The following is an 11,369-nucleotide window of genomic DNA, read 5'->3' on the forward strand; positions in this document are numbered from 1 at the left end:
CATTCAGTTATGTGAGCTAGCTCATACTCTTAGTAAAAGTTTTACTAGTTTTAGGTGAGTGGGGAGTGAGCAAAAACACAGTGATATAGAACTAACTTTTCCTCCCAGCCCAAAACACCACAGAAAAAACGTTTAATTTCAAGTTTTTGTTTGAACTTATCTATAGTTTTCCTCTATTAAAGTCTAAGTAGAGTTGTGTGAGGTGAAAGTAGAGGGAGCACAAGAGTAATGCATGCTGTTGTTATAATTAAGTTTTAAAGTTGAGTGTGTGGATAAAGCTAGAAAGCTTAAGGGGCTAAGCTGGGTTTACATGCTGGTCTCAATGTGGCAACTGGAGCAATAGTCATCACAAAAAGTTAAGTGCGTCAAGAGGGATAACAGTCTCTATTGTCAACTCATGTTATCTGCAAATGCCTTAATTATGTGAGTGTGGAAGAGACCAAAATTTATTAGTATTGATTTTTTTTATATATATGAATATATTTTTCATATACTGTGGTTATTAATTCTTTTGGATATTGTAATGTGATAATAATTTTTTTTTATATATTTTTCATATAACTCATGACATGTATAAATTTTTTATACATAATATATATTTTTCATATATGAAAATTCTTAAAATATAAATTGATGAAATTAATTTATGTATTTATATCTGATTTTGACTTATTAGTAATTAATTTATTAACATCAATCTATTGAATAATTAATTTATTAACATGAATTTTTTATATTAATGTTAATTGATTGTATTTAATTGTTCATTATATTTATTTGAATTAAAAATAAAATAATTTTATTTAATATTTTTCAAAGAAAATAAATATAAGATCTTCACATCGAGCAAAATATATATATATATATATATATATATATATATATATATATATATATATATATATATATATATATATATATATATTAGATTTAATATTTACCTATTTAGCTCCTTACACCATTTACATGAAAAGATTAGAGTAATAATTTTCCCAACATAACAAGCCCTTTCTCATCTCGTCCTAAAAAATATTTATACTACGGAGTTCTTCTTTCAATTGCAACCCGATTTTATAATTGAGATGTTTTACCCTTATAATATCCAGAGGGAAAAAAAGAAAGAAGATAAAAAAACATAGGAATATAAAAATCATAGTCACAACAAAAGCTCAATTTAAATTAAATGTTTTTTTTTTTTAATTTCTTTGAAGCCATTATTTGTCTTTAGGAAAGAAAAAGGATAATTTGGTCATTTCATTGGCTATTGTCCTTTTTCCAACGGTCATCTAAATCTCCTCAATTCAAAAACTTGCTTCTCTTCTCTGTCTTCCCTCTATCAACATTTGAATCCAAAACTCTCATTCTTTCTGTGTTTATCACTCTCTCTCTCTGTGTATAGCTTCATTGCTAAATTTCTTCCAAAACTCTCTCTCTATCAACGTTTGCTTGCTCAGCGAAACCATAACCATGAGACAAAGCAGTAACTCAGAAACTGCAGAGACTCATTTCTCTGGCACCATTTCATCCTCATCCCTCAGAAAATTTCTTCCCAGATCACTCTCTTCCAAACACAAACCCATTTCAAACCCTAAAATCTCAAATTTAGATGCAGAGAACACTCCCCCCACCGATCCCAACATCCAGATCAACCATGAACAATCGTTGCCTTCCACAACCAAACAATCACAGTCCAAAACCTCAATTTCTCAGAACAACCTCAAACAATCGAAATTCCCTCTTCAATCCGACCCATCAGTCAAGGTAAGCGCCAATTTTTCTCTCTTTTTGGGCTTATTTTTTTTAACATTGAAGTTATTATCTGTGAGTCTGAAGATGGGTATGTCGTATAAAAAATTTCTGCTTCTTATTTTCTTACAATATGGTTCTGAAACAGGTTGTAGTACGGATCAGACCTACGAATAACAATGGAATAGAGGGAGATCGAACTGTTAAGAAGGTTTCTTCTGACACTTTGTGTGTTGGGGATAGGCAATTTACCTTTGATTCAGTTTTTGATTCGAACTCCAATCAGGTAAATAACTTCTCTTCATTGTGCTACTTGTGATTTATATTCTTTATCTTTCAATAATTTTCCATGATAGGATTAAGGTAATTTACTTACTACTTATATGACTTGCTTTTATAAATGAAACAAGTAGTATTTTTTTTAACTTTAAATAATTTTCTATGATAGGATTATGATACTTACTATTTATATGACTTGCTCACTTGCTTTTGTGAATGGAACAACTAATAGTTCATTTTATTTGCTTCCATATGCTGTTAAGAGAAGATAAGTGTGATTTAAATAAGCTGTTGTTTGTTCAGGAAGATATTTTTCAGTCAGTTGGTGTCCCTTTGGTTAAGAATGCTTTAGCTGGTTACAACACTTCAATTCTGTCATATGGCCAGGTACTTCTTGATGTTTGCTATATTATTTTAACCTTTTAGTGAGAAAAAGAATGGCATTCTTGATCGACAATTAATTGTTGGGGATTTTTTATTTATTTTCTTTTAATTCTTTGCTAGTCTGGAAGTGGAAAAACTTATACAATGTGGGGTCCCCCAAGTGCCATGTTTGAGGAGCCCTCGCCCAAAAGTCACAAGGGAATTGTTCCTCGGATCTTCCAAATGTTGTTTTCTGAGCTTGAGAGAGTACGTTTTACTTCCTGCTTTAACCACTGAATCTATTTTCTATAATGTTTTTGACTATTTATTTATTTATTTTTCAATTACTATATTAGGAGCAGCATGTGTCTGACGGGAAACAATTCAATTACCAATGTCGATGTTCTTTCCTTGAGGTAATTCTTCATAAAACTTCCCATTTTGGCTTCCTTATTTGTATGATAATGATCTTGTTTCTTTTTCATTTGTTGTTTGAAACAGATATACAACCAACAAATTGGGGATTTACTTGATCCAACCCAGCGGAACCTTGAGGCATGCATAAGCCATCCTTTTGTGCTGCAATTTATCATAAAACATTATCGACTAATACACTAGTTTTCCATTGCTGCATGCTTATTATGGCTGGTCTAAATTATTGCAGATGAAAGATGATTCCAAAAATGCATTGTATATAGAGAATCTGACCGAGGAATATGTCACTAGCTATGATGATGTAACACAAATTCTGATTAAGGTAGGGACTATTGATGCATCAAAGCAAATATATTGTTGAATATTAGATGTCTACATAGTATTTATACTTTATCAGCTTAGCTAATTAGGTCTTTATATGCTGTGTAGGGCCTTTCAAGCAGAAAAGTTGGAGCAACAAGCTTAAATTCTAAGAGCTCTAGATCACATATAATTTTCACTTTTGTGATTGAATCTTGGTGTAAGGTATTGCCCGCTATAAATGTATTTAAAGTGACTAGCTATGGAAGACTAATGTCTTTTTTTTTTTCTTATTTAAGATTGAAACAGATTTATATTGTTAATTTTCTCTTAGTTAATTGCTACCTCTGGTTTTCTTTGACTGGTGCTGCAGGGAATATCATCAAATGGTTTCAGTAGTTCAAAATCTAGCAGAATTAGCCTTATTGATCTTGCTGGACAGGACAGGAACAAAGTTGAGGATGCAGGCAAGCAATGTCTAAAGGAAGACAAGAATGTAAAGAAGTCCTTATCTCAGCTTGGGTAAGATGCCATGCCATGACTAGATACCAATGTCTAAAGTTGGTAGTTTTTCAGTTATCCCATTATTTATTAAAATTGTCCTGGCAACACATACGTGGCTTCTCTTGATTTCCATTCCTGCCTCATGCCATTTACTATTTTTTATTTTTTATTTGTGATTTTAATCGTTTATTGCATTTTTTTGTCTCTTCCGTGCAAAATGCACAGGACCGCATCTAGTGTTGGTTGAAAGCAATATCTTGGTCTTATTTATTTATTTAATTCTTTGTAACCACTATTTTATTTCACTGCTGTAGGCAATTAGTAGATGCCCTGACTAAAGAAACTCACTCAGGAAAAGCAGAAGAAATTTCAAACAGGAATTCCTGTTTAACTCGTTTACTACAAGATTCACTCGGTGGAAATGCCAAACTCTCATTAATCTGTTCCATCTCCCCTGATAACAAGTAATTTACCTGGACCGAGGAGCATTACTTATTCATATGTATGCCTGACATCTTGTATTTTGTTTCTAGTGGTAAAGATTGTATTTTTTGATTGTAGGAATAATGGTGAAACGCTGCGCACTCTCAGGTTTGGACAGCGAGTAAGAACCATTAGAAATGAACCTGTTATCAATGAAATAAAGGAGGAGGATGTTAATGATTTAAGTGATCAAATCCGGAAACTGAAGGTATTATTTATCTTCAGGACTTCAGTGACATAGTTTTTAATGGGTTGATACAGATCTGACATCAAAGAATTATTTGTGTTTGCTTTGGTGCAGGAAGAACTTATTAGAGCAAAGGCTGAGGTTCATAGCTCAGATGGGAGTAAAAATGGATACCTCCAAGTACGCAATGTACGGGACAGCCTTAATCAGTTGCGAGTCAGCTTAAACCGCTCTCTACTCCTACCTTGCATTGATAATGACACTGATGAAGAGGTAAATGTGGACGAGGAAGACATAAGACAATTACGCCAGCAGATTGATGAATTGTATCATTCGTGTGAAGAGAACCCTAAAAAGATATCAGTCAGTGAAGATTGTGTCCAGTATTATTCTGTTGCAGAAAATTGTGACACAGATATGACCAGTGGTGATGAAATTGAAAAAGAGGAAGTATGTTATGGAGACGCAATGAGTAAGCTATGTCCCGAGGAAAGTGAGGGATCAACTACCACCTTGTATGCATCAGCAGATGACTTTGCATGCACAGCTAATGCCTCATGGACAATTAAATCTGCATTCAGAGATAGCATTTCAGTTAGCTCATGTAGTCGGTCTCCAATACTTGGAGAACCACAGTTGTCTGAGTCTCCAAAAATCAAGAATGTCCAGAGGAAAAGTGTGGTTTATTCACCAAGTTGTCTTGGAAGTTGGAACAATGTGGCAGAGGAGAATATGAATTCCAGTAATGATATATTAAGGCAATCATTTAAAGAGGGTGAGCAGATGCGATCGTCACTACGGTCAAGCAAGGTTTTTCAAGGTCCTACCGAATCCTTGGCAGCAAGCCTTCAGAGGGGATTGCAGATAATTGATTATCACCAGCGAAACTCAGCATTAAACAAATCTTCAACTTCCTTCTCTTTTGAGTGCTTAACCTTGACACCTTGTCCAGAAGACAAGGATGATTCTTGTGATCAAATGATGCAACAGAAGAAATATTCTGTCGATGAAAGAACTGCTAGCTTGCTTTGCGAATCTTGCCTTAAAAGAATATACGACCAAGATTCTACTGAGGTTCAAGATAGCATAAAGTCAAGGGTTGAAACAGCTGAAGCAGAGAATCCGGATGGACTGACAGATAAGGTTCCAAAAGTATGTCTTATAGACGATTTCCAGAAAGTTCTGTGATTAATTTTCTTGTAAAACTGGTTTATCTTTGTTTTTTTTTTTTTTTTGCTTAAAGGATTTACAGAGTATAATGGATAAAGCAATCACGAGAGAAAAGGAACTAGAGAAAGTTTGCAAGAAGCAAGCTGCTAGAATTGAAGAACTAAATCAATTGGTATAAGGAGTCATGTCCCTCGTGAATTATGTCTGTGGTGAGAATTTTACATTATTGACAATTTAGTTTGGTTTGTCCAGGTGGAGAAATTTAAAGGAGAAATGGAAGCAAAATCTTCCATCATTGTGTATGATCCAGAAAGCAATAAACAGACTAGGCATGAAGAAGAGTATAACTCATTGAAAGATGAAGACAAGGTCAACTGTTAGTTTTGTACAAAATTTACAATATAAAGTCCTATCCATTTGAATGTTTTGAACTTGCCCTTTTAACGCACCTTCTATGTTGTTTGCAGCTTCCAAGGGGAACTTCCTTAGACAGGCATTTACCAGATATTATAGAGGAAAATTGTGAAATTAAAAAAGTCCAGGAAGAAGTAACTCAAAGAGACGGCTGTTTCAATGCAACTGAGAAGGAAGAACTTCTTAAGGAGATTCAGAATCTAAGAAGCAGGCTGCAATTATGTAGTGATGCACCAGTTAAAAAGTCCACCGACAAACTAAGATCATCTTTATCATTAATGTCAAGATCCATTCAACTCCAAAAAAGTGGTGTATTTTCTCTTGATAATGGTGGAGATGAGCTAGAGAAAGAGAGGGAGAGATGGACAGAAATGGAAAGTGAGTGGATTTGTCTTACTGATGAATTAAGAGTTGATCTTGAGTCCATTCGTCAGAGGGCAGAGAGGGTAGAGATGGAACTGAGTTTAGAGAAGAAGTGCACTGAAGAGTTAGACGATGCACTAAAAAGAGCGGTTCTCGGACATGGTAGAATGGTGGAACACTATGCTGACCTCCAAGAAAAGTATAATGATTTGGCTGCAAAGCACAATGCTATAATGGAAGGAATAGCCGAGGTGAAGAAAGCAGCTGCAAAGGCTGGAAAAAGGGGACATGCTCGCTTTGCCAAATCTCTTGCTGCTGAGCTTTCTGCACTGAGGGTGGAGAGAGAAAGGGAAGCAAAATTCTTGAAAAAGGAGAACATGAATCTCAAGATTCAACTTAGAGAAACTGCAGAGGCGGTTCATGCTGCTGGAGAACTACTTGTCAGACTAAGAGAAGCTGAGCATGCAGCGTCTGCTGCAGAGGTAAAAATCCCATCAATTTTTTCAAATGCATCTGATAAATGAACTAACTTGGTGCATTATCTCCCTAAAATCAATAGATATTAGATAGGACTTGTGGAAAACGATTTTGTGATGATCCATTTCGGACAATTCTAATTTTCTCTTGATTTTTATATTTCTTATACAGGAGAATTTCAGAAAAGTGCAACAAGATAATGAAAAGCTAAAAAAGCAAATGGATAAGCTGAAAAGAAAACACAAGATGGAGATTGTTACCATGAAACAGTACCTTGCAGAGAGCAAATTACCAGAGTCTGCACTGCAGCCACTATTTAGAGAGGATTCTGATGATGTTCACAAGGATGCAACTTCCCATGATGATCAGGCATGGAGAGTAGAGTTTGGAGCAATCTATCAACAGCATTATTAATTCGACATTAGTTGGATTGATTAACAATTGATGAGTTTAACAATCAAACTTCCAAAAGTTTGTCTAGCATCAGATCCTTCTTGGATCAATACACCCCATTTATATTCTTTGTATTGTTTTAAAATTCATTCTATTTTTTAAGCTGTGGGAGCACTTGGTTTGTGGAGTTCCAATTCTTTTCTGTTTGTACTGACAGTAGGTAAAAGTAATAACATCGAATTATTTGTTCTTTACCGCTTGAGTTTTGCTGGCAAATACAGAAGCTACAGAATTTTTGATGAAATATTTGAGGAAATATTGTTTAGAACGGATAGTCGGATACAAACCCAACTCACACAAATCTGTACTCAAAAAACAAGGCAACTCACAAATATGGTATACTTTTAAATATTGTGAAGGCTATGGTTAAGTTAAGGATACAAAAAAAAATAAATACTGTATTAATGTTTTTTGTTATATTGAGAATGAGTATATTTTAGGCAAGGGAATGAATTTTTTTTATGCTAATTAGTTTTATATTTTAAATAATTAATTGTTAAAGATAAAATGGGAAAATAAAAGTTTTTGGAAAAATAATTCAATAGCTTTCAGTCATAACTTAATTTTTATTTATAATAAAATATTTTCATATTAATCTCGTTTAAATACATTAGTTATAAATAAAAATCATTTCAAAAGCAGGAGGTAGCTTCCTAATATTATACATTTAAAAATTATTCATGTCTTCTATTATCAACGAAGAGACTTATTCGATATAAAATATTCATTTAATATCTAAATATTTTTAAATAATTAGTTGATGACATTGATTATGTCAAGCTTTCGATTCCAGACATAGGATTTCACAAATATCCTTCCAACAATTTGAATTGGTATTTTCAGTACATCTAAAAATAGGAATAAAAAAGAAGCTCTAAGCGATAGTATGGAGTGCTCTCTCTATCCCAAAATAATAATTATTTTAGTTTGCTTTACATAAACTAAAAAAATAATAATTTTGTAAATTAATCTTATATTATTATTAATTTATTTATAAATTTGATTGTCTATCATTAATATTATAAAAAATAAAATAAAAAATAATTAATATCATATTAAAAAATTAAAATAATAATTATTTTCTTTTAGATGATAATTATAAATATAACGAGGCAGCATTTGATTAAAATTACTTAATTTTTAAATATTTTTATCTCAAAATGTTACTTTATGGTTTAAACTTAAAAAGAGTGAAAAAGGTGGAAGGAAACGACGTCGTGGAGTACGTTGCAAATGGATAACATCACTCACAGAATCAAAAGACACAGAAGAGAGGTTCAATGTCTTCATCGTCTTCATCATCTATGGCGACGCCGAATTCTGACGCAACCACTCAGACTCAAGATTCCGACACTGTTCCCTATTCCAATTCTCCCAATGCCCTCGTCCCCGCCGCTCCCGCCGTTTGTCTCCTCCGCTTCGCCACCGACTCCGCCGCCGGCGCTCTCATGGGCTCCGTCTTTGGATACGGTTCTTCTCTTCTCTTCTCTCCTCTCCGTATTATCGCATTACGCTGTCGTTTCATAGACTAATTACCGTTTAAGCCTAATTTCTTCGTTCAACTATTTAATCGAAGATTTACTGTTTCTGTCGATAGTATGTTGTGGATACAGTGCTTGAATTCTTCTTCGTTGAGTGGATTGGCTTGTGAATTATCTGTTGATCCTTTTTAGCAATGATTTGTAGTGACAACACGATTGCTGCTTAGGTTAGTGTAACTGAGAAGTGAATGTGTTTGACTCGGTTTACAGGAGCACGTGTATGGCGTTAGGTTGAATTCAATTATGTATAGCTTTTTCAATTAATTAGTTTCGTTTTCTCATTAATGTAGGTTAGTCATGTCCAGTGTGTATTTGAGTGAAAAATAAGCTGGCACGAGGATTCTTTTGGTGAAAAAAATCTTTGAGAAATTTGTCTTTTGATGGCTTAATTACCACTTGTATTTTTCTGATTTTGCTTAAGGATGCATGTTCTGGTGTGTTTCAGGTGCTGGATTGTTTAAGAAGAAAGGTTTTAAAGGATCCTTTGTAGAAGCAGGATCTTATGCAAAGGTACATTGAGAATCTCGCTGCCTTTTTTTCCTGCTTGTTTTACATTGGCTACTTGGTTCATATGTCATTATTTTTTGCTTCAATTTAGTTTGTAAGTAATTTTGTAGTTCTTTATGTCATTAGACATTTGCAGTTTTGTCTGGAGTTCATAGTTTGGTTGTTTGCATCTTGAAAAGACTTAGAGGAAAAGATGATGGTATGAATATTTAATTATAAAATGTGTCACTTTTGCTTTTTAGTGATCTTCCTCTGGTAATGTGAATTCTTTTGCATCTGCAGTCATTAATGCAGGTGTAGCTGGATGTTGCACTGGTCTTGCTCTAAGTTTTCCAGGTATCTTTTATTTATTTATTTATTTAAATAAATTGATAAGTTTGTCCTTTTTTTGAAACTTGTAAGAAAAAATTAGGATAAAGCACTTGTCAATCTAACTATTCTGAATAGGTCCTATTGGCATTCTTGATCTCTCTTTAAAAGCATAATCATATGATCTAAATGCAAAGATAATTTTGTCAATATTCAGTATGGTGTAATTTTTTTTTTTTGAGATGTATTACTCTTGAATCCTCTGTCTCCATCCCTCAAACCATCACCTAATATGGAGGAGGGGGGACAAATTTGCTGATGCAGAATGCCTTCCAATAATTGCTATTGTTAAAATTCAATTCATTGTTTAGCTAAATACACGTGTGAATTTCATTTTGTGTACTTTTTTGTTATTAGGACTTATATTCTAGTATTTTACAGGTGCACCACAAGCTCTTCTGCAGAGCTGTCTCACTTTTGGGGCATTTTCTTTTATCATGGAAGGGCTAAACAAGCAGCAACCTGCACTTGCAGTTCCCATATCCTGGAAAAAACCTGTGCAACACAATGCAAGTCCGCCTTTGGTACTGCCCCTTCAACTCCCTCTTCCAGACAAACTAAAAGATGCCTTTTCCTTTTTTTCCTATTCTTTGAAGAAGCGCAGCAAGGGACCTTATCCTACATCTCGATAAGAAATTGGGGTATCATGATTTTCTAGCATCATGTAGATAAGATGTGCACTCTTTACCTTTTATTTTGTAGGTTCCTTGTAGCGTTTAACAACATTTCTTTTTTGATGAACTTAAGGGTAACAACATATTGTCCAAGGACATGATTGTTTACTTGTTCCTGAGTATCGGTGTGGCATCTTAATTGTCCAAGGACATGATTGTTTACATGTTCCTGAGTATCGATATGGCATCTTAATTCTACCACATTCTACCTTGGTGGTTTGTTGAACTTGGACTATGATGGTTGATTTAGCTTGACCCGTGCACTTACTAATATAATCACTGTTAGTAGGTGACGGCGATTTTTGTTTGAAAGCTAAACTCTGCAATTTTGGAATGTTTCTGGTTATACATGTTATATTTACAGATTTACCATTTTTAATTAGAAAATTATCTTCCTGGAAATCTAGTTCAAGAGCATTTAAGCACCGAATCCTTACTTGAATATCCATCTATTCGGACAACAGCCCATAGCTTATCAAACTTGGTACGAATGCAACATGCTAACGTGATTGAAATGTAGATAACTGAAATCTAATTAATAGTGTCAACTACATGTACTCAGCCGAATTGCAAATAATTAACCAGTCAAATTGATTCCTGGGTAAAACCTAACCTGTCACTAAATACGTATGAAGAAATCTCTATCCGAGCTATTATTTAATTTTAGCATACATTGCTATATGGTGTGTTTGTATTTATGACCGATAAAATTTTCATTTCAAATAACATGTATAAAAACAAATACATTATTAGACAATAATTTATAAACGAAAATTTAAAACTCTACGTTAATGTTCCCTCTTCACAATTGGTTAGAAATATTTTATAAATACAATTTTACTTTTAAAACATCACGTGACATTAATTGTTCTTATTTAACTAAGCTACAAGGTGTCGAATTTCAGTAAATGCACTTATAAATTATTTTTTATTGTTAATGATTAAAACTCCATAGTTTAACAGATTATAAATACATGATAAAATATTTACAATGCATAATATTTTAATAGATGATACTATATAATCAATAACACAAACAACCGAGTGCATAGATTATTTGATACTTATCTCTAGTTTGAATCTAAAAATGTAATTGCATTAAAA

At 33.5% G+C, this 11,369-nt stretch overlaps 2 protein-coding genes and 1 long non-coding RNA gene across 5 annotated transcripts; 2 read left to right on the top strand and 1 right to left on the bottom strand.

Annotated features, from left to right (window-relative positions):
- The first annotated feature begins 1,283 nt into the window (after positions 1 to 1,283).
- On the top strand, positions 1,284 to 7,366 carry LOC100782128 (kinesin-like protein KIN-12F). 2 transcript variants are annotated; one of them, XM_006595644.4, is made up of 16 exons: positions 1,284 to 1,761; positions 1,895 to 2,032; positions 2,329 to 2,412; positions 2,530 to 2,655; positions 2,745 to 2,804; positions 2,890 to 2,943; positions 3,053 to 3,145; positions 3,253 to 3,348; positions 3,497 to 3,645; positions 3,942 to 4,091; positions 4,189 to 4,318; positions 4,412 to 5,440; positions 5,541 to 5,639; positions 5,720 to 5,836; positions 5,935 to 6,726; positions 6,893 to 7,366. In XM_006595644.4, exons 1-16 carry the CDS (start codon positions 1,468 to 1,470, stop codon positions 7,133 to 7,135), a joined length of 3,654 nt encoding a protein of 1,217 aa, XP_006595707.2. In that variant the 5' UTR covers positions 1,284 to 1,467; the 3' UTR covers positions 7,136 to 7,366. The 2 variants fall into 2 exon arrangements, with proteins under 2 accessions (XP_006595707.2, XP_003545108.2); XM_003545060.5 differs by having other exon boundaries at positions 1,286 to 1,761; positions 4,412 to 5,449.
- Positions 2,481 to 7,516, bottom strand: LOC121173471 (uncharacterized). Of its 2 annotated transcripts, none has more exons than XR_005888397.1 (3): positions 7,370 to 7,516; positions 6,995 to 7,116; positions 2,481 to 2,967 (listed from the first exon to the last, which is right to left on the bottom strand). It is a non-coding gene; the product is annotated as an uncharacterized lncRNA (long non-coding RNA). The 2 variants fall into 2 exon arrangements; XR_005888396.1 differs by lacking the exon at positions 2,481 to 2,967 and adding an exon at positions 4,040 to 4,253.
- A 924-nt stretch (positions 7,517 to 8,440) lies between these two features.
- Positions 8,441 to 10,664, top strand: LOC100305881 (putative mitochondrial import inner membrane translocase subunit TIM22). Its single transcript, NM_001251217.2, has 5 exons — positions 8,441 to 8,644; positions 9,161 to 9,225; positions 9,349 to 9,421; positions 9,505 to 9,558; positions 9,973 to 10,664. The coding sequence occupies exons 1-5, from the start codon at positions 8,455 to 8,457 to the stop codon at positions 10,221 to 10,223; spliced, it is 633 nt and encodes a 210-aa protein (NP_001238146.2). The 5' UTR covers positions 8,441 to 8,454; the 3' UTR covers positions 10,224 to 10,664.
- The last annotated feature ends 705 nt before the right edge of the window (positions 10,665 to 11,369 follow it).

The sequence above is a fragment of the Glycine max genome, chromosome 14 (assembly GCF_000004515.6).
Source record: "Glycine max cultivar Williams 82 chromosome 14, Glycine_max_v4.0, whole genome shotgun sequence".
NCBI classification, from domain to species: Eukaryota; Viridiplantae; Streptophyta; class Magnoliopsida; order Fabales; family Fabaceae; genus Glycine; species Glycine max.